General features: G+C 42.7%; 1 protein-coding gene across 5 annotated transcripts; it reads left to right on the top strand.

Moving 5' to 3' along the window:
* Positions 1-196: 196 nt before the first annotated feature.
* LOC144013435 (mitogen-activated protein kinase kinase kinase kinase 4-like) lies at positions 197-25,602 on the top strand. Of its 5 annotated transcripts, XM_077512310.1 has the most exons (32): positions 197-480; positions 809-874; positions 4,671-4,727; positions 6,020-6,145; positions 6,358-6,468; positions 7,366-7,456; positions 7,565-7,695; positions 7,761-7,815; positions 7,894-7,972; positions 9,109-9,284; positions 9,360-9,432; positions 9,537-9,747; positions 10,400-10,555; positions 11,223-11,309; positions 11,568-11,993; positions 12,486-12,638; positions 14,176-14,424; positions 14,665-14,756; positions 14,841-14,968; positions 15,075-15,169; positions 16,323-16,501; positions 16,612-16,720; positions 16,953-17,228; positions 20,894-21,011; positions 21,111-21,281; positions 21,354-21,497; positions 21,578-21,712; positions 22,642-22,742; positions 22,826-22,975; positions 23,055-23,214; positions 23,761-23,900; positions 23,979-25,602. In XM_077512310.1, the coding sequence occupies exons 1-32, from the start codon at positions 424-426 to the stop codon at positions 24,060-24,062; spliced, it is 4,386 nt and encodes a 1,461-aa protein (XP_077368436.1). In that variant the 5' UTR covers positions 197-423; the 3' UTR covers positions 24,063-25,602. The 5 variants fall into 5 exon arrangements, with proteins under 5 accessions (XP_077368436.1, XP_077368433.1, XP_077368432.1 ...); XM_077512307.1 differs by lacking the exon at positions 11,568-11,993; XM_077512306.1 differs by lacking the exon at positions 11,568-11,993 and having other exon boundaries at positions 16,591-16,720.
* The last annotated feature ends 492 nt before the right edge of the window (positions 25,603-26,094 follow it).

The following is a 26,094-nucleotide window of genomic DNA, read 5'->3' as shown; positions in this document are numbered from 1 at the left end:
AGGGCGAGAGGCTCATAAAAACAATAAACTCCACTCTATGATAAAATAAATAAATAAATAACAGATAGGTTCTTTATGTTCACGTTGAGTCACAACAAAAGATGTCAATTGCAATAAAACACAAAACGCAATCTCCAGAAGAATGATGACTTTTATGTTGAAATATTATTGGCGGAAGTCACTAACCCTGATTCAGGACACCGACATAGGCTAGGCGGCTAGGGAGCTAACAGGGAGTCCGCTGCTGCTGCTGCCACCTCAACATGAAGTAGGAAGAGCCCAGTGTTCACTTCCGAAAAGCGGGCTCCACAGAGAGGAATAGGCTACATCCATTAATTCAATATATCCGTCGAGCTCCTCGCAAATGAGACATTCGTGGACACGTTATTAGCTGTAAAGTGAAACACGGCTTTTGTATGAAAGATGGCGAACGACTCCCCAGCTAAAAGTCTAGTAGACATCGACTTGGCTTCGCTGCGGGTGAGTGCTTCCGACCCGAGACTTGTGTGTTTTTCGACTGTTTTCTTTGCGTGTATTTAACACCATTCGACAAATCACACGCCATTTCGTTTGGCTAACGTGAGTGGCCTTCAATCGAGGCACAGATGTTTCTTGTCTCGGGCGAAGCGGTGAAAACGAGCGCTGAGCCGCCGCGAGGTGTTGCCGCTGTCTGCTTTTCCTTTGTTCCACATGTATTTGGCACATGAGGCTTAACCAGAGCGCAACAGCTGGCTCACCGCGCACATTGCTACTCACAACACTGGATATCTGCTTTTCTATCCACTCTGTCTTTTCTTTTCTCTTATAGGACCCAGCCGGGATATTTGAATTGGTGGAGGTGGTTGGAAATGGCACCTACGGACAAGTATACAAGGTTGGTTGGAGGCGCAGTGCGTGCTCTGTCCGGCAGGAGAAGGATGATTACCACAAGCTTGTTTTTTTTCTTCCGTTTTCTCCCCCCACTGATCTCCTCCGTGAGAACAAAACAACTCCCGTTTTCAAATGGAAATCTTGCAGATGTTGCTATCAGACTACGTTGCTGATGTGTGCTGCAGAAACATGACATCACTTTTGTCTAGGCTCAGTTGTCTGACCCTGATTTGGAGCTGTTGCTGATTGTTCATTTAACCAAATGTGAGCTTTAAGTAAAAGAGTGAATCAGGTAGTTGGTTTGTTCAACTGTCTTACATAACTCGCCTTATTGAAAAGTTGAAGAGAAGGCCCAATTGGGCAAACGACTCATCATATTGCATGTGGTCCTTCGAAGTCAGACCCAATTCTCTTTTTCTGCTCTCATCAGAACTAAGTCCAGTTCAGTGAATGGGAATGTTCCTCACTGGAAGTTAAGCTTGCTTTCGGTGTTTTCTCTCTTTTAGAAATGAACTTCTCTGGCTGATGAGAAGGGAGAGCGCATCAACATTGACATGCACAATTTAGCTAAAGTGCTTAATTGACCTCACTGTGGCAAGCCCATCCCCGCCCACTAAATGCGACGAGCAGCCCCCTCGTACATTTACCGGTCAAGCTGAGCTAAAGTGCATTCACATGAATGGCAAAGTTGTCAGATCTTCCTTGTGATTTCTTGGTCAGGTATTTTCAGGATGCCGATATTTCTCTTCGAAGCAAGCAGAGGGGCTATAATTTTTTTTTAGTGAACGGTATCTTCATTTCCTCACCATGCAATTTTGCCCAAAAACAAAAGGAAATATACATCACTGTCTGCTGCAGTCAGAAAAAGAGAGTCGCTTCACTTGCTTCGACCGATCGATAGAAAAACCAAAGTTTTTGGACATTGTTCTTGTCAAGCAGAATGAATGAAGAATGAATTTATATTACCTCATAGTTTCAATGTGTTGTTGTCATTAATAGTAAATAGTCAACAAACGCATGGAAGGTTAGCTACCGTTAGCCGTTGGCTAAAAACAACGACGGTGAACATTACCTTAGTGCAGACGTAGTAGTTTCTGGTAATTTTGGAGGGATTCGACTGGTCGTGTGGTCTTCCACAAAGTCTGATGACATTTTTCATAGTTGTTTGAGGGTTTAGGGAAGAGAATAACAGTGTCTCTCTTGTATCTCTTACACACGCCGTGACGACAGCAGGGCGCCGGTTAGTCAGTTGGTATAATGGCTATCACTCGGTCACAAGCCATGACTACAACATTTAACCATTTTTATTTTATTTTTATTTTTTTTCTTCCTTCTTGCCTTTGTATAATCACACAATGCACCACCGGGAGCTGGATTGCTTTGTTTGTCCATAGCAAAACGCACATGCTGACCGACGCAGACATGATGTCTTGCGTCTTGATTTGTTTACTAGGTCATGTGGGCGTGCTTTACGGTAAGGTCAATTACAAATTAACTCTGTTTTAGACTTATTCGAAAGAATAATAATGCGCTGCTTTTTTTTTTTTTTTGGTACTGTGAGGAAAGTAATAATTTCAAGTAACATTATATGATTAATTATTATGGCTTTAATTGGTATGGGTGAAAAACTGAGCTGATTCTAATATTTTCGCTCTTTATGTTGATAGTTGTTGCAAAGGCACTGGATGAGTCCGACTGCACTGCGCAGTTCGCAGCTCTCTCATCGTGCTGATCAGTGTATTGATAGCTGAGTGCAGGTCATGTGACAAGTGTCATTGTGCTATTGGATGGGGGCTGAAGTTGGATGTGGTAAAAGAGCAGCCCCCCCAGTGCGAAACGGGGCGGACGTTGTCTCTTGCCTTTTTCTCTTCCTCCGTGAGCCGTCAATTTACCATGGTGGAGGGGTATGTGTGTCCCAATGATCCTTGGAGCGATGTGTTGTGGGGCTTTATGCCCCTGGCAGGGTCACCCATGGCAAACAGGTCCTCGGTGAGTGGCCAGACAAAGCACGGCTCACAGATCCCTGATGATGAATACTGTACAATAAATGCACGTTTCCGCGTGTTTTCCAGTTCAAATTTACAAACTTGAGTGAATGTGCTCTCCCCCACTCGCAACGCCTCAAAAGCGTCAACTCATGTTACATATGCGAAATGGCGTTATGTGTAATCGCGTCATGAGAATAGTTCAATTTGTGTTCAGTCTGACTGCAGCATAAGGACGGCATTTGGTTTTGAATTCCCTCATTACATTCATCGGAATGGAAAACTGTTAAATGCAACACAACATGCAGTGTTACTTCAGACTCTCAAACTGACACGTTTCTTTTGTGCCCATCTTCCCCCATGACGACCCACAGCCTAATCACAAGTCACAAGACCCACAGTATTCTCTGAGTGGCTGATCCTTTGGAACAAAACTTTCGGTGTTCTTCCGTGTGTGCATTTCACCTTTCAGTTGATTGTCACAATGTGTTGGAGTTGAAACACAAAGAAAGTCAATGGCAGACATTGTGCAACCTACCGGCAAGGTTACCGGTAATTTAAAAGGATAATTAATTTAGCAATTTTCAGCAGTAACAAGTAAATTTTTTTTTTTCCTAGCATGAATTTGATAAGGACGCAGGTTCGAGTCCAGGCTTCGGCCTTCCTGGGTGGAGTTTGCATGTTCTCCTCGTGCCTGCGTGGGTCTTCTCCGGGTACTCCGGTCTCCTCCCATATTCCAAAGACATGCTTGGCAGATTAATTGAACGCTCTGAATTGTCCCTAGGTGTGATTGTGAGCTTGGATGGTTGTTTGTCTTTGTTTGCCCTGCAATTGGCTGGCGAGCAGTTCAGGGTGCCCAAAATTAGGTCAGTCGTGATTGGTTGTTACCTGAGCCCTCAATATGTGATGTCATTTTCCGTCGACAGGTGTTATTGGACATTAAAAATGATGTTATGGCTGACCAATTTATGCAGAATTCGCATACTTTTTCTTGCAAACGCATGAGTGGAAAGAAACACCACATCTACACAGTAGGCTATGTAATTTTTGACGTGTTACGTAATATTTTGATTTCGCCTTGTCTTCAGTCTCCCTCCCTCCCTGCTTGAATCCTTACTTTTGACGTGGGATTGAATGGTCAATCCTTGATTGCTGGTAGGGGAATGAATGAAAAATGCACAACTCTGGATGTCATTTGCTGCTGCTAGATCCTTTCTTTGCACAACGGCAAGAATGTGTGCTGTTGCCTTGCTTTCAATCCGTAAGATTTTGGCAGAAGGTGGAATTGGTGTTCTCGCTCTGCTCCTGTCACAAGGAAGGTCACATGCACATTGCTGACCTTTTTATTTAAAAAAAAAAAAAAAAAAAAACACATGATGCTTTTGCTTGCATTCCTGCGTGAACCAATGTGGACCTTAAGGTCGCCTTGCACCCATGTAGCAAGTTAAAAGGACACTTAAGCAATGCTGCCAGGTATGCAGCAAAGTGTCACCTTTTAGCTGACACGGTTGTGGAACCAAGCCACTTTTGGACAGTTGTCCCTAAGGCCTTTTTGTTTGCAGCACACAGCAGTCTTCTGGGATCAAAGTGAAATATATTAAAGATGAATGTGGCTTTAGTTATGAAAATCAGTATTCAGTTCTAGACTGGATGGATGGATGGATGATTTAGCAAAAGTGATGACTGACTTGTATGCGTCGTGTGTGAATGTGTTTTGTAGTTGAAAGTATGTAGTATTTATAAATAATTAATGTAACCAATGTCTGAGGAGTTTGGTAAGATTTTGAAACCACTTCTGTCATTTCTTCCAAACAGGGACGACATGTCAAGACTGGACAGCTGGCTGCCATCAAGGTCATGGACGTCACAGAGGTGAAGCCTGACAGTTCTTTCTGCGTTGATCTAGGGGACGTCCAGAGCATAAAACGCTCACATGGAGACGTGACCACACATATATACAGAGCTACATACCGTAAATGTCTTTTTGGGTAATGAGCAACAAAATACAGTCAGCAAGCTAGCTTCAGCTGGTTCTATCTGTAGACAAATGAATATGACAGATTTGGCTCTTTTGTGTCATGATTCTCCCTGGCCTTCCTGCATTGTGAAAGTCCAGTGAAACAACCAATTTGGGTCTTGAACTGAGCCTCACTTGCTTCAGTTAAGTTTCGTGACTCCATCATATAAAATAAACTGGCCTGCAGGACAGACTTCTGTGGCAAAAAAAACAACACTAGTCAACAAAAAGAACATTTTAGGCTCTTATGTTTGCCAGTTGATATCTTGATGATTCCCAAGCCTTTTGATAAAATACTTGGTGGCTTGACGAGAGAAAAGTTACACTTTTGGGTAGGTGTATGTTACATTATATATGGTGTAAAAGTAACACCTCATTTCAGAAAAAGAACGTCGTACCAACAGTAAAATATGGTGGTGGTAGTGTGATGATCTATGGCTGTTTTGCTCCTTCGGGATCTGGAAGACTTGCTGTGATAAAGAGAGCCATTATTCCACTGTCTACCAAGGAAGAATGTCTGGCCGTCTGTTTGTTCCCTGAAGCTGAAACGAACTTTGCTCCAGCAAGTCTACCTTTGAACAAAACAAAATGAAGACTTTGGAGTGGCCTAGTCAAAGTCCTGACCTGAATCCTATTGAGATGCTGTGGCATTACATACCTTAAAAAAGCGCTTCATGCTCGAAAACCCTCCAATATGACTGAATTATAATAATTGTGCAACGATGAGTGGGCCAAAGTTCTTCCACGGCACTCTGAGACTGATTGCAAGTTATCACAAACCCTCGAATGCAGATGTAGCTGCTAAAGGTGGGCCAACTGGTTATTAAGTTTCAGGGGGCAATCACGTATTCCTCGCTGGGCCATGTAGGTTTGGATATTGTTGTCACCGTTAATAATTAAAACCTTCATTTAAAAACTGAACTTTGTGTTTACTTGTTTTGTCTTTGACTAATATTTTAGTTTGTTGATGGGAAACAGCACGCATGGACTTAGACATGAATGGACTGTCAGTCAATTTGCTCCCGGCAAGCAACATTGACAATCCATTCATCTGTAAGTGACATCATGCAGCCGACAAATTTGTCCTTCGGAGGACCCAGCCTTGTGAATTTGGACACTCACTCACTCAACATTTGTTTGTGTGCAGGATGAAGAGGAGGAAATTAAACTGGAGATTAATATGCTGAAGAAGTATTCCCACCACAGAAACATTGCCACCTACTATGGGGCATTTATTAAAAAGAGTCCACCTGGACATGATGACCAGCTTTGGGTAAGGCATTCTGGACATATTTACACATATAAATCGATACAAGAATGTTAGCGTTTGGGAGAAGGTTGAAAATCATGTAACCACCATATATATATATATATATATATATATATATATATATATATATATTTTTTTTTTTTTTGCTTTTTGTGTTTGTCAGATGATGTTGGTCCGCTTATGCTTATTTTTTCAACATATTTTTGGGGCTTTAGTTGGTGATGGAATTCTGTGGTGCTGGTTCCATCACAGACCTAGTGAAGAACACCAAGGGAAACCAGCTGAAGGAAGACTGGATTGCCTACATCTCTAGAGAAATCCTCAGAGTAAGTGCACTTCTTCCTCTTGATTCTCATCTTTTTTTTTTTTTTTTTTTTTTTTTTCTAACTTTTCAAAGAATTGTAAAGTGACATCATACGTTGGTTTCTAGTAGAGGTGCGGCGATTAATCAACACCTAATTGATTATCAAATTAATTGAAAATAATTGTTGGTCATCAATTGTTAATCAGCTAGCTTTTTCAATGTAAAATTGTCCACAATCTATATCGACTCATCAACAGCATATATATTCTCCGATTTCTGTAGTCCTTCTTGAAAGAAGACATTTGCTTTTACTTTGGAAAACAATGATCAAAATGTTTGCCTATTTTCAGACCTGTTCCAGACCAAAGCATTAACTGAATCCTAAATTTCTTTGTCAATTTTAAATAATGTCTTGTTTGTCAATAAATGGATGGAAGTTATTTATTTTTATATCTGATTCAATTCAGTTAATCAAAAAAAATAAATAAATCATCAAATTAGTCGGTTACCAAGTAGCAACCTTAGTTTCAATATACAAGTACATACATGCTGGCATAGGCTTTAGTTTGTGGTAAAATCTCACTGCCTGGGTCCATTTCCCTCTTTTCATGCTTGCTAGTTAGCTTGCTTGGGTAGCTGACTGGCCCTTTTTAGCTTCCATCATGATGTTTTAGGTGGACTCACTGACATGCTTTTGTTATCTTGCTCCACCTTAGAATTATTTTCATCTACCATTTGGTGGTTAGCCCTGCTCTACTTTCTCCCGTTCATCTTTTGTGGCCTACATCCACCTCCATCATTGACTCCTTTCCAGGCTTTGCTTGATCGGCGCCCTGTTTGTTCGTGCGGATCCTTGGGCTTGGCTACTGTCAAACGTCTCGGCTGTCTCACTTATCTCCTCTGTTTGTGTCTTTGGTAGGGTCTGGCTCACCTACATGCCCACCACGTCATCCACCGTGACATCAAGGGCCAGAATGTCCTATTGACGGAGAATGCTGAAGTCAAATTAGGTGAGCTGTAAAACCCTGCTGTTTGTGTATTAAAAAAAGAAAGGACAAAAAAAAAAAACTGGTGGTGCAGCTCTTATCTGACAATGGTCAATCTGCCCTCCCCCCCAGTGGACTTTGGTGTAAGTGCCCAGCTTGATCGAACTGTGGGCAGGAGAAACACCTTTATTGGTACTCCCTATTGGATGGCCCCTGAAGTCATCGCCTGTGACGAGAACCCCGATGCAACATATGACTACAGAGTAAGACCCTCTTTTGGATTCTGTGCGCGTGTTCGTGCATGGCTGACACTGTTAATTTCTTGCAGAGTGATCTGTGGTCGTGCGGCATCACAGCAATTGAGATGGCTGAAGGAGCGCCACGTAAGGGCTTCTTTCTGCTTCCTGCTTTGCGGGCACAGTTCTAGAGTTGTCTCTGACGTATGATACGTGTACTTGCAGCGCTTTGTGACATGCATCCCATGCGAGCACTCTTCCTGATTCCAAGGAACCCACCTCCAAGGCTCAAATCCAAAAAATGGTAAGTAGAGTCGGTACCGTTCAGTGAAAACTGATCTTTATCTGCAGATCTCTCTTCCTCAATTCAGCAGACCAACAAGCGATGAGGCTTAACACCTCTGAGCAATTAAGTCAACTCACGCAATGTTCACTGTGCAGGCTAACTGCAACTAGACTTCATGCGCTTCTGACCGTTTGATCGTCTCCAACTAGTTGAGCAATGATTCAAAATTCAAACTGAGCGTGTGTGTACTATGTGACTGTGTATTTGCTCAACTTGGCGAGGGTTTCACAGTGTGTTGCTCGCTTTACTTTTTTTTTCCTTTAGCAGTAGTTGTGCTTGGGGAGTCGCGAAACCCTTTACATAGTTCATGGTGGAAAATGGCGACTAATCCATGGGGGTCCGTTTTTGAGACAGTATTACAACTCGATAATGTAATGTGACGATATAAAACGCCCGCTCTTAACTCCACCTGATGCCCAAAGACCGCTGGGATGTATGCCAGCACACACATACGTGAGGAAAAGAAGTTAAGAAAATGGATGGATGGATACACAATTATGATTGATGAATGTACGTTCAACATTTATTAAACTTTGCAGCTTGTACCAGAACTCAGGACATGTTTGCAAATTATGGTGTAACTTCAATTGAGAGGTGATAATGTGCCTTCAATTTTTTTGCTGTAAAAGCTGCATAACATTGTTTGCTTATTAGCATTAAAGCTGCTCTATGTAACAATTTGCCCAAAAATATCTTTACAATAGCTTTTTTATTTGACCATTTATAACGCAAACATCTTCTCATTAGTAGATTAACACCTTAGTTCACGGGCATCGTTCAGTGTGGCTGGGTTTTCTGATTTTTTTTATTTATTTTTTTTTAAATCCAATCTGAATGCTCTCCTTATAACAATCAAACTAAATTTTAATTGTACTGTTACACGTGTTTTCTCACTCTTACACTTGAATCAGTCATGTAACACTTGAAAAGTGTTATAATTATATGTAGTTTTAGAAATAGTACCACCAAACAGTCGTACTGTATATCTGTTAAACATAGTATAATTAAATTTGAATGAATTCTGCCGTGTATGCAGAACGTGTCAAGCCCATTTATACCGGTAACTGAATTGAATTTCAATTTTGCATGTGCAGGTCCAAAAAGTTTTTCAGTTTCATCGAAAGCTGCCTGGTGAAGAACTACACGCAGCGGCCGCCAACCGAGCAGTTGCTCAAACATCCCTTCATTCGTGACCAACCCAATGAGAGGCAGGTCCGAATTCAGCTGAAAGACCACATTGATCGCACTAAGAAGAAGAGGGGCGAGAAAGGTGCATTTGTTTCCCAAATTCTGAAGAACATAATTATGTGACATTTGCATCACTTAGAATGTCTCCTGTGTACAGATGAGACTGAGTATGAGTACAGTGGCAGTGAGGAGGAGGAAGAGGATCCAGCGGAGCAGGAGGGGGAACCAAGGTTTGGTTGCAGCAGAGTTCTTTTTACGTGCTGTCCTCACAACTTACACCTCACTACATGTACTACGTCAGTTTAACACGTCTCTGGTTGCTCTCATGGCCTAGCTCCATTGTTAATGTGCCGGGTGAGTCAACGCTGCGCCGGGACTTCATCCGCCTGCAGCAGGAGAACAAGGAGAGGTCGGAGGCACTCCGCCGTCAGCAACTGCTTCAGGAGCAGCAGCTTCGTGAACAGGAAGAATACAAGCGACAACTACTGGCTGAGAGGCAGAAGCGCATTGAGCAGCAGAAGGAGCAGCGGCGGCGCCTAGAGGAGGTTGGTTTTATTCATAGAATCTCGAAGATGGAACACAACTCCATTCTAACTCGAGTTGTTTAGATTTGTAACACATTTGTTACCAGAGCTGCCAACTGTTACAGATTGTCCGTATTTTGTTATGGAAGTCACTCAGCGCTACGTTGTTACAACTATTCCGGATGTTTTTTAAAAAAGAAAAAGAAAAAAAAAATCATCATGGGTCACATTGCTCAAACAGTTTGAAACGAGCAAAAATATTCGATAATTGCGATCTTCTGTTGGTGGCTCTGGGGAGGTAATGCATCACCTCACTACACTGCGATGTGGGAAGCTAGTGGAGTGCGGCGTTACCTGAAAGCTACTTGAGGCGAACCACGATTGCCTCAAGTCTTATTAGATAAATATCAACACATTCTGTAATCGTGCTGACGTCGGCAAACGATTGCAGGGTTTAGCCCAGAAACCTTTCCATTCAGTGATTTATAGACCAGTAACATAATTTGCGTCTCGGCTCACTCACGTTTCACTTTTCATGCTTTCTGTTCACTTCCAAGTGGTTTTACGGTTCATTGGAAAGATGAGGTTCCATCTTTTTTTCAGATGCAGTTATATAAAATGAGTGTCAATAAATACATGAGAGCTGAGTGTTACATTTGTATTCAAACTGCAGCAACAGAGACGTGAACGCGAAATGAGACGGCAACAGGAGCGTGATCAGCGTCGGCGGGAGCAAGAGGAGAAGAGACGCATTGAGGATCGCAGGCGCAAAGAGGAGGAGGAACGCCGGCGTGCTGAGGACGAGAAGAGGAGGAACGATCGTGAGCAGGTCTGTTCACTTTAGTCAAGTTCACTTTACAACATAACAAATTGTTTGTCGTGTGCAACAGCCACACGCTTGATAATACGTGTGTCCTCGTTCATTGCGGAACAAGATTTATTTACATTTGCCAGGACGTCCAGTCAACTTTTACTTCCTATGTGATCATACAACCGCATGTATTTAAGATATGTGTCACAGTGCTATGGTATTGAGTGGAAGCAAATACTTTAGTGTTTTCAATTACAATTGTTTGCTTTATATTTTGTATTTCCTATAACCTAATTTGCCATTGTTTGATATAAACAAAAAGGATGGAAATGTTACAATTTAAAATTGCAATGTTACATAATACCTACAGTTCATTGTTGCTCTGTAACTGTTTATACATTTTTTGTATGACTTGTCCTTTATTTAATTAAACGGTTACTAAATGAATAATTCAAAATTTTAATTAGTCCGACTGAGTTTCACATGGCCTTATAACATTATTACCTTTACTTTCGAAAATTCACATTTGAACTTGTAGGCCATCTTGTACCCTTGCCAAGCACATTTCCAAAAGGTTCTTTCCCCAAATTGCCTATTCGCTGGCCCTTGGTATCTGTACTTGGGTGCAACACTAACATGGACCTTGCTATTGAATTCTAACACGGAGTATTGATTTACTTGACAGGAGTACATCCGGCGGCAGCTGGAGGAGGAGCAGAGACACTTGGAGATGCTACAGGAACAGCTGCTGCGTGAACAGGCTATGTTACTGGTCAGTCACACAAACATGTTGACCTAATAAAGGCACAATATATTTAAGTCTGTCACAGCACTTCATCTGAACTGACTCCAGGTTGTGCATCTTTGTCAAATGTTAAAGAGGAAGGAAGAGAGTTTGTAGGACCATCTCTGAAGAAGAAATTAGACAAATGCTTTGCAGGAGTTTTTCTACAAAAACAAAACAACACAGAAAAGAAAAAAAAGATTGCAGCGGCAGCCTTGAATTACCCTCCCCCCAAATTGTGGTTAGGAGTTCAAGTGGCGCGAGTTGGAGGAGCAGCGCAAAGCTGAGCGGCTTCACAAGCGGCTGCAACAGGAGCAGCTGCGGTCACTCCAGCGTGTATCCCGGCAGCAGCTTGATGACGAAGCCAAACTCCCCTCAGACCCTAGCAAACCTCTGATGACCACACCCGATAGAATCCTCACCCTGCCCCCACAAGCGGTGGTACTCAACAGTGCTGCCGCAATACTGAGCTCTGGATCACTACAGGCGATTCACCCTGACGGCACTCAAGCTCAGGAGAAAAGTGACTCTGAGGAGAACGTCAGCCACAAACTCGCCACCTTTAGTCCCAGCCCCCCTCAGGCTGAACCTTCCATTCACTCCACACCTCCCCAAGAAGAATATGCTGAGCCTGATAGACCGATCAATCATCCTCCTCAGCCTATCAGAGAGGTGAACCCCCTTGTTGATTGACTGCCCTGCCACCTGCTCTTTCAATCTTCTCGCTTTGTCTTTGCTCCGTCCCTGTGACGACGATGACCGACATGGCACCAGCAACACTCGAGTTGCCATGATTTCTCTTTTGGAGGCGAAACATGGCGAATTTCTGACGAGTTATGGCTGCACTGTCAATATGAGTTGGGCAGCTGCATGTACATGGATAAAGCCCAAACTAACATGCAACATCCAAGCAGTGAAGCACTTGATTATTAACAGCAGTCTTTCCTCCCTTTTCAGTATTCAATGTTGTGGAAGCAGTAACATGTAACCGTGTGTTTGCGCAGCACAGCTTCAAGCATGACTCCCGTCACTCTTGCTGCTCGTCTTTATAGGCAGTGAAAGAGGAGTTCTGAGTGTGATGATGGACCGTTGAGCTTTATTCTCACCACTCCTGTTTCCCACACGCACCTTATTGTTTGTCTCGTTGTGTTTCCCTCACCCCAGGCTGATGAGCGATATCGTAAAAATATTCAGGGCTCTCCTCAGGTTGCCCCTCCTCCCAAGCAGCCTCCTCTTCCCCCTCGCTCTACTGAACCCTTCGCAAACGGTAGCAGCTCATCCGAGGCCTCTGCCATGCACAGGCCCATGGAGCCTCAGGTAACTGCTCCACTTCACTACATCCACCTGCTTCCTTCTCCCTTACTGATAGATAAATAAAATTGATAATAGTGTTGCTGTGTGATCAAAAGTTTGCACTATACTATATCATGGCAAATAACGTGATGTAAACATCTACATTTGGCTTTGTTAGTTTAATTTCTTTACAGGATTATGTAAAAACTACACAACTGAGCGCCCATGCTTTAGAATGCACGTACCTGTATATCGTCGCTATGTAAAAAAAACACTTGTCCATATTTCTCATTTTAACATTTTTATGTTTTTAGGATGAAACTGAATGCAGAAATCTCCCCAATTTTTTTTTCAAACTGGTCATAAGTGCTTTTCCACATAGCTGCGATAATATACTGTACAGTAGTGTTGCTCCAATTGATCAGCGACCAATCATGATTGTAAAAGTGAGTGCTCCGCAATGTTCCCTCTAAGTTTCCATACATCTGAGAATTCACACAAACTCACTGAGCATTCGTTGGATCATGGTGAGCAACAACAGGCATGCACATGGCGGCCAAGCTACGTTACAAAAGAAGTCAGACCCCCTATATATCAAAATTGAGCATATCATTGGATAGAGATTTGTGGCAGAAATATAATTAGCCCTAGTTTGTAAGAATCGGTGAAGGATTTTATGCCACTTTTTGTTGTGAATCGGCCCAAATTGTCTTGCCCAGAAATCAGAGCAAATCAGAAATTGGTAATAATCATAATTGGTAATACATTTTGGTGAAAAGGTAAACTATATTAAAGGATGAAGAATGTTATTACTAATTATAGCAAAAGTGTTGAGATTCTTCACTTGTTAGATTAATAATTCTTAAAGATTTCAAGGAAGTACGATAATTTTCTAAAATTCGTACTTTTTAAATAATGCTAAACAATATTCAAACTCTTTGGTGGTAAATATTAGTAGACTAACTTTTAAGCTGTCAGGTCATTGTAACAGATTTAAAAAGCAAGACGTGCCATAAATTTCTTTTCTAATATCTTTTGCAAAAAATTCACTGAAATACTGGGGGGGGGAATGGACTGGGCCAGCCAAGGTGTGGACAAGGTGTGGTCAATTGCACACACATGCAAACGCAAATTCAAATGTTCGCTGTGTTCCCCTAATGTTTATTGAGCCAAGGCACACATATTTATTAGAGAAGTCTCACAAAACTGTGTAAATAAATACCTATATAAGTGAATTCCATTGAGCATTATGATGATATTGTATTTATTTTTTATTTTTTTGTACAATGATGTTTTCTTTTCTGCAAGTACAATTACTAACCCATTCGAGTTGATTCAGTACTTGCTGGTTAAAACGTAAAACAAATGGCGAACGTGGATGTAAGGTTCGAGTCCAAGCTGTAGGAATCACCGTTGTACGTGATTTGTGTCGTGACAGTGATTGGTGTCTTTATTTTATGTTGTCTCCTGTTTGCATGCGTGTTAATATGACCGCATGCACGAAACCACACATCTTCCCTCGTGTCTCACTGTGTTTCACCGACTCCCTCACTCCCCAAAGGTCCAGTGGTCCCACCTTGCTGCTCTAAAGAGCAGTAACAGCGCTGCCCCCTCTCCTCCTCCTCCGCCTGTGGTCGCTCGCTCCCAGTCCTTCAGTGAGCCCGGTGGCGTTACTACTAGCTTTGCACAACTCCACCTACGCTCCCAGGATCCCCACCATCATCACCCATCGCCTGCACGCACTGACCCCCAGCCCCAACCTCCCCTCCACCAGCCTCAGGTCCAGCCCGGTGACGAAGTGCCACCCAAGGTAAGGAGTTGGAGAGGGCCGCATCCTTCCCCTGGTCTCCCCTCAGTTGTCCTCGTTTATTTCCTGTCATGTCTGTCACTCTACTGACCGTACTGCTCTACCACAACCAGTATGTTTGTCACTGAACTTAGAATTCATGTAAAAATGTTTTGCTGACTGTAAAGATGTGATTTGTGTGTTCGCTTGTGGGCGATAGTTAAGAGGTGGAGGAAAGCAAACATTGTGTTGCGTCTTGTCCAGGTTCCTGTTAGAACTACGTCCCGTTCACCGGTCCTCTCACGCCGGGAGTCTCCTCTGCCATTGCAGCCTGGTGGCCAGAGGAATGTATCCGGGTAAGTAGAGAAGACGTTAAAGTAGATAAATTGTCACTTGAAAATTGTCATTTAGGTTAAATGCAATGTTCTTCTCTTGGGCAGTAACGTGGAGCAGCGCCCTCTGTGGGACCGCGTCGAGAAGCTGCAGCCTCGGCCGGGCAGTGGGAGTTCGTCTGGCTCCTCCAACTCCAGCGCCCAGGCCAGTCCTGGAGACCGCTTCAGGCCACGCTGTGAGTTCCCTGGTATCGCAGACAGACACTCGCTGTCTGTCTATCGACTTAACTACAATGAAAACCCAACATTTTCTAATCCAGTTTCCCCTTTTGACCCTCAAAGCATCCTCCAAATCTGAAGGATCGCCTCTCCAGCGCCCTGAGAATGTTCCCAAAAAAACTGATGAAAAGAACTTTGCCAGACCTACTCGACCTGCTGTAAGTGTTTTTCCTTCTCGTAATGGGCCGACATGTCTTTTCGCTCAAATGTTTTTCCACACACCCACCTGGCATATACTATAACTTCACTTAAATCCCCTATTTCATGGTAAGGCTGTTAAAGGAGACGGCATCAGTTCTTTGCATTGTGCCTTACATATCAAATCTTAGAGCAGTGGTTCTCAAATGGGGGTACGTGAGATTTTAAAATACATTTCAAAATTAGCATCCTACAAAAATCCTTAAATAATTATTGAATTAGAAAAATATAAGTTCATAAAATGAACGTTATATTCATATTCAATAGGCTATTCAAGTTCATTGTCTTAAAAGATCTGATTCGAATGGTTCGACCCAACCTGTTATATGCCACCTAGTAAAACCTGTGACTCATTTCAAAAGGTAATTTAAAATTAACTTTGCGATTTCTTTTTGAGTACAGATCTTTTCTATGACCCCAAAGGTGGTCAATTTGCAGTGATACTTTTAATGTGCAAAATATTTATAAATAATGTATTCTTTCTCTTTATATCTCTTTATTTCCAAAACGTTCAAGAGACCACTATACAAATGAAGATCCAATGTTTGAAAATCAGTCAATGATAGCACAATGCTTTATTTTAAATCTTCTCTGTTTATCAACAAAAAACCTTGGCGCTGGTTAGGGGGTACTTGGCTGAAAAAAAATATTTCACATGGTAAGTGGTACTTCATTTATATAGCGCTTTTCCCCTTCACAAGGACCTCAAGGCGCTTTACATTTGACTACTCATTCAGCTACTGATGACAGCATCAGGAGCAACTGGGAGTTCAGTATGTTGCTCAAGCATGCTTCGACGTGGTCACAGTGGCGTGGGATCGAACCCACAATCTGGTTTGGGAGATGACCACTCTACCACTGAGCTACGCCGCCCCAAAAGGGGGCACATCAATGAAAAGAGGTTGAGAAACCACTGCTTAGACCCTTTGATTTCTTTGGATGATTAATGGAGTCAAATTCTTTGCGCTCTTGGATTGTGACATTGTGTGCCTGCACAATTATGCAGTGGTGGAACACTCCAACTGCATTTTAAGACATTTGAATATACATGAGCTCTTCTGTCACCGACTTGTCAGATGTCTTACTTGTTTTTTGGTTCTCACTACTCCTTAGGACCTGACAGCCCTTGCCAAGGAGCTTCGTGCAGTGGACGATGTGCGGCCTCCCCACAAGGTGACCGACTACTCTTCCTCAAGTGAAGAGTCCGGCACCACCGATGAGGAGGACGACGAAGAAGTGGACCAGGAGGCGGGAGAAGAGTCAACCTCGGGAGCAGAGGACTCCCGTTCTGGGTTAGCGGAAGGCACCAACTAATCATTCTGCTGTGATTCTTTATAGAAAGTTGCGTTTTGTTCTAAGATGTTCTGATTGTGCACATCAGATCTTCTCACGGCTTCCACAGGAGGCTGAGCAATGGAGATACTGGATCTGCCAAAACCATGCTGGTTGAAGATTCTGAGAGCAACCAGGCCACCACGCCTTCAAAGGATGGCACACTGGTCATCAGACAGGTAACGTCGTCAACCCCCAAAGAACACATGGGTAGTCTTGTCCGAGATTTTCATCCAATCACTCACCACAATCCTCCATTTTTGTATGAAGTAAACATTAGTTTATCATCATAGACCTACTCCAAGTATATTGTTTGTTGGAAGAAGAGGATCTTAAAATCACAAGACTGCAGAATGCATCATCTTTCCTCCTGTTCACGAAAGCCAAAAGTGTACCTGTTCTTGCTTACAGAGCACCGCTGACATTAAGCGGTTGGTCAGTCTCTCCTCCTCTTACCCGGCCGGTGCTTCTCACGGCCAGCCCCAACCCCTCAGCCTCAGCCTACAAGAGAAAAATGGCTACACTCACCACCTACCAGACCTTATCCAGCAGAGCCATCACTCCCCTTCCTCTTCCACATCCATGCTTTCCTCCTCCTTCTCCTCATCATCATCATCATCACAACTTAGCCATGCCAGTCTGGCCATGTCCCCACTGAATCCCCTGGACAGGCTTGTTTCCATGGAGGTACGTTGCCCTCACTCGGCTGAGGCCAGCAAATGCAGGAATGGACTCCAGGGAGTTCAGGCTCGGACATAAAGGCAGCCAGACTGCGTCACATAGCAATTGAATCGATTTATTTTCACTTAGTTTTCAAGAACGACATTGGCATAGGATTTAGACTAGCGCCATAATAGTTTTTGCTGCCAGTTATACTGAACTACAGTGGAACCTTTAACTTCCTCTGACTACATACTAATGCATATTACAGTGCAGCTTTCATCGTCGCACACAATGACTGCCACACCGTTTTTGCCACAGGAACTAATAAAATGATAAAATAGTCTCTTGACATACTTTTATTAACAGTACGATTGGCAGCCTTTTCTTGTCAAGCAAAGTGTAAAAATCAATTCACTAACCACTTGTTAAGCATGAAATGTAATAGCAATTAAACCTTAGAACTTTAATGATGAAAGAAGAATGCATATTGCAGGTGACAACAAGCTGGTACCTGTGGGCCTGTTCTAAAAATAGCTCACCACTGATGGACAATTGTGATTTCCAAAGAATTTTGAAGTAGTGATCGTTTGGAAATGTGAACACTAGCAGATATTAATAGCAAAAGGTTGCATATAGATATATACCGGTTTCCTCATTATTATGAGAAGTCATTAACATGAACAGTGTCTTTTCATAAATGAATACCAACAACTACTAATTTTAACATATCATAAATAACTACAGTCTCACCAATATGGATTTCTTTTTTTTTTTCCAGCCTGATGCTGGCTCTGATACTTAGCAGAATAAAATTCTGATACCCGAAGTACAGTCAGTATAGTCGTTGTGAACTTGCTTCCAGCCCCACGTCGCCTCGGTGAAGAAAGCTCCTACCTGTCTCTTATATACCAGTTTTGCTCCTCGGTACGTCTCCCGGTGCACATTTACTGATATTAACTATATGTCGGAGTGAGTATCAAAACGACATTCTTAAAATAGATTAAATAAAAAGTGTAAATTTTCCAGTGGTTGAAATGGTCCAAATCATAGTTTCAATTTCAATACAGTTTGATAGCACAAAAATTTGCCCACCATAGCACCGCATGGCTGAGATCTGTTGTGAAAGGTGATTGATGTAGCATAAAGTATGCATATAAAGAAAAAAAGTCAATTGGTTTTCGGCAGTAAAATGTCACATTTTTGACAGTCTAACAAAAGTGAATGCAATTGTGTTGCTTTTATGCACAATCCCGTGTATGTCCTTTAATTTTCATATTTAGGCTCCTCCTGAGGGGTTAGTGTTGCAATAAAGCCATGCAAGCCATCGTCATGCAAGGTCGATGCACTGGAAAAGACAAAAGGATAAAACTATGTAAACGTTTGTGTGCCTTTTTTTATGGTAGGCTATTCCCACCTGCTCAACGTCAGCTGCATTTGACTTTAGAGGTTCCACTGTAGTCGCAATTGCTTTTTTAATGGTGCCCCCGCCCCCACCCAAAAAATATCACTGAGCCTGTACAAAACCTATAGTACCATTCTGATTGTTGGGTCTGGCAGATCCGTGTTCTCTGGCTCCATCCTGCTAACTTTTACTCTGGCTCTTCCTCCTCGTGGCCTAGCTGACACCTCCTGCTAACATGGCTGCCTCCTGGTGGTATAACATGGTCATAGCATGGAGGCAACCCCACTGGAACTTCTTGGGGTGAACTAACAAGCGAGTGTCTTGAATTTGCATTGTGCTTGTAGGTGCTTGGTGTTCTTTCATTACTATTAGTACTGCGTCAAACCAGATGCATCTTGGTGGTGGATTTAGGATCCTCTTCTGCCTGTGTTATACTGCAGAATTAAAATATATTGCTACAGTTTCTTCCTTTCCCCTTTTCTTTTTCTGTTGAAACTAACTTCAAGACTGCATATTCACTCCAGCTACATGTTCTATAAAGCTTGTGTGTCTTAACTAAATGTTTTTGATGGGCTTCCCCCAGAAAACTTGCTAAGCCTGGTGGTCAGGGATGGACTAAGAACGACATGTGCCGAATCATTTGTGGAAAGGTTTGCGGTCGACGAACGCTATCTTCGGGGGTTGTTGATATGGCAACACATGTTGTGTGAGAAAGAAATCACTCGCGGACCGCCAGGCTTATAAAACACTGGGGGAAACTCTGCACTGTATATACACACACGCACACGGGTTTCGTTTGCAACATTCCTGACACACAATTTTGAGGTTACAACCAGCATGCAATATTGTAGTTTGTGCAGCAGCTTAATATGTCACGCAGTACAAGTAGGAAGTACTAGAACTCAGTCCTAAACCACGGACTGCCCTGCTTATGTTTGTGCATATGCTTGCACACACAGTGGAACCTTGATTTAACGGACCCACGACTAATTCAATCAGATTCAATGGATGTAAAGCATTGCCCAGTATGCACAAAATCCCCCTTTCAGTACCTCTCAAAGTCTGTCAGTTCCTAGAATTGACTGCAGTTTGCCACATTGCCAGTAGACGGCGCTGCACAATCATCAGCTGTTGAGACTGTTCACGTGGTTCCAGCTTGTGCTTCTCTCTTGTCATGGATAAACAGACAGAGTAGACTAGAGCGGGCTAAAAAGCACGTCATTGTGGAATATTTTATATTTATTAAAAATAAATTTGTACGGTACTGGGCACAAAAGAAACTACTAAACAGTAATTCTGAAGACTATTGGGTCTGTAGATTGATTTTATTTGGTGATAACACACAACACATACTTCCAATCACTCGGGCATCACCGAGGATAAAAACACAACAAAGCCAGAAGGCTTTTGTAGGCCGTGAACGAAAGTACTTCAATGCTAACGGACATTTGGCTGTAATGCAGCACTTCGCGACTATTTTCTGTCATGCCCCCACCCCAGTAATAAGAAAACCTCTCTCCCCCCATCCCCCCCGCGACTATAAATAGTATCATTTGTCTGTAAAATTGTTATAAGCACACCTCTGCATAACACTGTATCCGTATTAACGTATAAGAGAATAAAAAAAGAAATATGTACCAACTTACAACAAAGTATAGCTTTATTAACTAACAGAAAAGATTTAAAGTGCACCTGAAATTCAAAAATAAAATTAAATCCTTAAACTATAAACATTTTTTGACTGGCCGGCCATGTCAAAACCATATGATACGGAAAAATAAAATTACATAAAATCAATAAATAATGCATTCAAACTGATCACCAACATTAACTCGGAGCACAAATAAACAACTTTAACCTGCAAAACAAAAATATATTAATTTGTGCTATTTTTTATTTTTTATTTTTTTTGCTGTGTGCAAAGCGCGCATGCTCAGTGCAAACAAAACCCCTCCACCACCGAGTGAATGCTCGCTGCGCGCACTCCGCCAATAATGAGCGCCACTGCCCCCTAATGTAGTGGAGGTGCAATTGCACTTTACTCTAGGACAGTAAAAAAAATAAAAAAATAAAAAAAATAAAAAAGCATGTTCCCCGAGGTCAAACGCGCCCCCCTTGATGGAGCCTCACGCCCCCCTGGGGGGGACCGCCCCACTAATTGAGAAGCACTGCTGTAATGGAAGACGCCAACTAAATCGAGGTTCCACTGTTGCTACAACAGATTAAACATATGTTATGTGTTCGGTGTGTGTGTGTGTTAATTCCTTGTTTTTGCTGTCTTGGACAGAGCCAATCGGAGAGTAATTCCATGTCCAAACACAAGTCGTCGTCCTCCTTCACTCCCTTTATCGACCCTCGCCTGCTCCAGATTTCCCCATCAAGCGGAAGCTCGCTCAACAACATGGGTAGGTCAAAGGTCTGCTGCGGAGTATGCGAGGACGCCATCAAGCTTCTTTTTGCAATGAAACAGTTTGAACAGAATGTCTTGCGCCATCTGTCTGCAGCTGGATTCGGGCAGGATGTACGTCTAGCAGACCCGCTGAGGTCTGACCCGTCCCGCAAAGGCTCGGTGGTCAATGTCAACCCCGTCAACACGCGCCCGCCAAGTGACACACCAGAGATCCGCAAATACAAAAAGAGGTTCAACTCGGAGATCCTGTGTGCGGCCCTTTGGGGTAAGAGTTGGTCCTGTGACGTCATCGCACCCTCCCAGGCGACGGCCGCTAAGCCACCTTTTGTAACGGCAGGGGTCAACCTGCTGGTGGGCACCGAGAGCGGTCTGATGCTGCTGGACCGCAGCGGTCAGGGGAAGGTTTACCCGCTGATCAACCGGCGGCGTATCCAGCAGATGGATGTCCTTGAGGGTCTCAACGTTCTGGTAACCATTTCAGGTACCAGCAGTCAGCTAGTGTATGTTGTTGTTGAAGGATTGGCAGATGGTTAACTGGAGGAATGCGTCTTCTACTGTCAGGCAAAAAGAACAAACTGCGAGTTTATTACCTGTCGTGGCTGCGGAACAAGATTCTGCATAATGACCCGGAGGTGGAGAAGAAACAGGGTTGGGTTAACGTGGGCGACCTGGAAGGCTGCGTCCACTACAAAGTTGGTACGTGGACCGAATCGACAACCGATAGCGTAGTGGTGTCCAAACTGCGGCCCGGGGGCCGTTTGTGGCCCGCCGTCCATTTGTCAGTGGCCCGCGACGTATGCTAAAAATGGCGTTTGACTCAGTTCAAATAAAATAAACAAAACAAAAATGTTTGGAGATGGTCAAAGTAAGTAAGAAGGGAGGTAATTGAAAAACAGGTGCCATTAAAGGTTATTTTAGTTCACTATAACTAATGAAAAACACTAAAATTAAAAAAACAATATTGTTACTGAAATCAAATAAAAACAAAAATGCTTTTTAAAAAACGAAAACTAACTGAAACTACATTTTATAACTATAACTAAATAATTATAGCAAACGTCCTTTGTTTTAGTCTTTGGTAATTAATTTAATGCATGAGCCTTTGGGGATGATTTTAAATGGGATTTTGAGTAGATTTATTTTGATATACAGCGGAATAATGACGTTTAAAAGTATGTCACACAGAAGTGACGTCATCTAGCAGCAGCCAATAGAAAAGCACCAAAAGATGACGTTGTTCCCATGCTGTTTTACACAAAAAAAAAAATAATAATACGAATACTGAAACTAACAAACTAAACTAAAACTAAACATTTTTTAAGAACTAAACTAATAAAAACTAAAAGAACCACCCTGAAAACTAATAAAAATGAACTAAAATGAAAAATTCCCAAACTATAATAACCCTACTGCCATATTACAAATAAATTGGTTTAGACACTGTAGCATTTTTCTAATTATGCAAAAGCACAAATAAATTATTTGTACAACATAAGATTATGTGGCCCTTGCGTCCTTCTGATTTTCTGTACGTGGCCCTCAAATGAAAAAGTTTGGACACCCCTGCGTTCGCGAGACCGGCTAAAAGAAATCTTCTGGTTGTAATTGATGAGCGTGTGTTCCAGTTAAATACGAGAGGATTAAATTCTTGGTGCTGGCCTTAAAGAACTCCGTGGAGGTTTACGCTTGGGCGCCGAAACCGTACCACAAGTTTATGGCCTTCAAGGTGAGCAGGCCGAGCCAATCGGATGTTTGGTTTCCACCTCGATTGGATGCCTGATGAATAGTTTCACCCTCGCTCGCTTTCAGTCATTTGGCGACTTGGTCCACAAGCCTCTGCTGGTGGACCTGACCGTCGAGGAAGGTCAGAGGTTAAAGGTCATCTATGGCTCCTGCTCAGGCTTCCATGCTGTGGATGTGGACTCGGGCGCCGTCTATGACATTTACCTCCCCACTCACGTAAATGCCCGTAAATGCTCAGCATCCACTACGCTGTTTTGATTTGCCCTCCCAAAACGACTTCCTCAATTGCCTTCAGATCCAGACCAGCATTCAGTGCCACGCCATCATCATCCTGCCCAACACCGATGGGATCGAGCTGCTTGTCTGCTATGAGGATGAGGGCGTCTACGTGAACACGTACGGGCGCATCACCAAGGATGTGGTGCTGCAGTGGGGGGAAATGCCGACTTCAGTGGGTAAGTGGGATCAAGTGACTGAGGCTGGATTTAATCTGCGTAGTTGAAGTGACACAGTTGCGATTGTTTGGCACAATTCAGATACGAGGGATGTAACGATATCAAAACACGATATCACGATATGAAGGTCACGATACGATAATTATCACGATATTGTGGGGGCCTTGGTGATATTTAAAAAAGATCACAATATTATAAAAAAAAGAGAGCTCGTACTAAAAAAAAAAAAAGCACAATATTGTGCTTTTGTACATAACAGCAATGCATATAAACCACCTACAATCGCTAATAACAATATTGAGGAACTTACTTGCTAATGCAAGCACACATTGATCACTTCACAAGCAAATTAGGTTCCCCTTCATCTGACAATTACCATAGATTTATATATTTATTTAGCATTTATTTATTTATTTAGTGCCTCTGTGCAAGAAGTGTGAGTTGAACTGGAAACAAACAGAAGAGGGCTCTTAGACTCAAGTGCGCAAGACACGCGAGCGACACGGGTAGCGGCGTCAACGCTGACCGCGTCTCCCTGTTGCGCAGCCTACATTAGGTCGAACCAGATCATGGGCTGGGGTGAAAAGGCCATCGAGATCCGCTCAGTGGAGACTGGCCACCTGGATGGCGTCTTCATGCACAAGCGGGCCCAGAGACTCAAGTTCCTGTGCGAGAGGAATGACAAGGTGCGTCCCGCGTCGGCCGAGATCTCGGCGCGACTCCACAGACAAGTCCCATATTTGTGGCCTTCGTCCCCCCCGCAGGTCTTCTTTGCCTCCGTGCGTGCCGGAGGCGCCAGCCAGGTGTACTTCATGACCCTTGGACGCACTTCCCTCATGAGCTGGTAGCGGAGGTGCCGGCACAGCTTGCGCGGCGACCAACAGATGACTACTGTGACGATGAAGATCTTTTGCACATCCGTCGTCATGAATAGCCAAGCGGTGGGCGGGGTGTTGCGTTTTGTGGGTATGCGTGGGTGGGTGGTGATGGTGGTATGTGTGTGCTAGTTAAACTTTATTCCCACCGAAAATCCCTCCAGTCTCCGACCTTTAACCTTTGTGGAATGTCTAAATCTTTCTGTCCTTCAAGCATCCTCGCAATTTACGTGCGTGCGCAAGCTCAGCGCAGGACGCACGACTGAGGAGTACGCTTCCGACCGTTTGTTGCCGTTTTTGGTTCGGGTGGCACAAGCTCCTCCTCCTTCCACTCAGCGGCTCAATAAACACTTGTATGCCTTTAATATACTTTGAAGGACCTTGATGATAACAACAGGGTACAGGTTTATCAGCCCCAGCAGATTCCAAGCATGCCGCCAAGCAAGTTGCATTGGTCACAATATCTGACTTCTCAAACACTGTATATTTGTTATTTGATTGCTGCACGTGAATAGAGGGGCGATCTGCCATCGCAACTAAGGGGGCCAAATTCGTATTAAGCAATTGGTGGGTTTTGGGCGGTGGGTGGGTCTCGGAAGTAAACTGTGAATTAGTTTTACAAAAGTCAGCAGTTGGTTTACAAGAACCTGTAAAAGAGCGAAGCTTGTGTGCATGAGATGTGACAGGATGTGAGCGCCGCAGTGCCGCTGTAGCTCGTATGAGCTCCGGTTGCCTTAAAAGTTACGTCTCTACGCGAATACAACTGCTGAAAATCCTTTGCCGGTTCTATGAAGCAAAAAAAAAAAGTTGAAGGCTTTAGTCTGAACCAGTGACCGACCGGAGACTTAAATGGACCTTGTTTTGACATTTTTGAGCTTGTCTTTTTTTTCCTTAATTCCACCCCGCCCATCTATATGACATGACAAGGCTGCTGTCATTTATCATCTAAAGTCACATTCTGCAGCTTTTCTGTTTGTATGAACAAGATGACATCACTTCCCGCCTCTCCCAGCAGCAGTGTTGCAAAGAAACTCCACAGTGATGGCAAAAAAAAAGGCATATTTTTAACCCAGGCGTAGTTTTTAGTCTATCAAAAGGATTACTATGCGACTGCTGTTTTTTTTTTTTTTTTTTTTTTTTGGTTTGTTTTTGTTGTAATGCACACGTTATGTGGAAAATGTTTACAGAAGTCATTGTCAAACCAATGTGCATCAATATGAATATTTATGGATAATTTGAGGGCAGTTGTACTGTTTTTGTATTTTGTATTCCTTTTTGTACTATCGTTTAGAATTTCATGTACAGGATAAAAGAAACTGCTCACATAATGAATGACAAATCCAGACTTCACTGATTCTTCTGCAATCTGCTCAGTTTGCCTCTGGGCAGCGTGGATTCATTTTTTTTGCCCCACGTCTTTAATTTTCCTCTTTAATTTATGTCCTTTGTGTATACTATGGGAATTACTGTTGTTTCCCAAAGGTCCTTTCCATTGAATAAACGGAAATTTACATTGTGTTGTCATTCTTTGTCATGAATTCAATGTCAATTTTAGTTGTATAGCACATTCAAATGGCAAGCGTTTACTGCAACATTAAAATAATAATGCTTCTGAGATGCCCTGCAATTGTGTGTGTGTATATGTATATATATCAAATATGTATAGTTCGTTCTTTTTCTTCATTTCTTCATACTAAACATCATTAAGCACATAATTTATAGATGTATATAAGGCAAGTTGCAAAATGTCTGAAGTCCTCTTGTTTATGTTTAATAAATTTAAAACACCATAGATCATGCTATTTCTACTAAGATTTGAATTTCGATTTGACACTGATCATTCATATGCTATTTTGCTCTCAACGTATTCCACTATGTATTTACTAAATATTTTTAAACTTGGATATGTCATCCATCGAGATTTGGGATGTTTTGTTCTTGGTAAAGATTACCTTTATTTTGGTGGCGCATGTGGGGCGCTGAGCTGACTATTCACGCGTCGTTT

The sequence above is a fragment of the Festucalex cinctus genome, chromosome 2 (assembly GCF_051991245.1).
Source record: "Festucalex cinctus isolate MCC-2025b chromosome 2, RoL_Fcin_1.0, whole genome shotgun sequence".
NCBI lineage: Eukaryota > Metazoa > Chordata > Actinopteri > Syngnathiformes > Syngnathidae > Festucalex > Festucalex cinctus.
This window is presented reverse-complemented; position numbering and strand designations above follow the sequence as displayed.

Bases quoted from the DNA above. Each gene is read 5' to 3' on its own strand.
- LOC144013435 (XM_077512309.1), top strand. From the start codon at position 424: ATGGCGAACGACTCCCCAGCTAAAAGTCTAGTAGACATCGACTTGGCT. The intron at 7,816-7,893 runs GTAAGGGCTTCT...GTGTACTTGCAG, and splicing joins GATGGCTGAAGGAGCGCCAC to CGCTTTGTGACATGCATCCC. The intron at 23,215-23,760 runs GTAAGTGGGATC...CCTGTTGCGCAG, and splicing joins GGAAATGCCGACTTCAGTGG to CCTACATTAGGTCGAACCAG.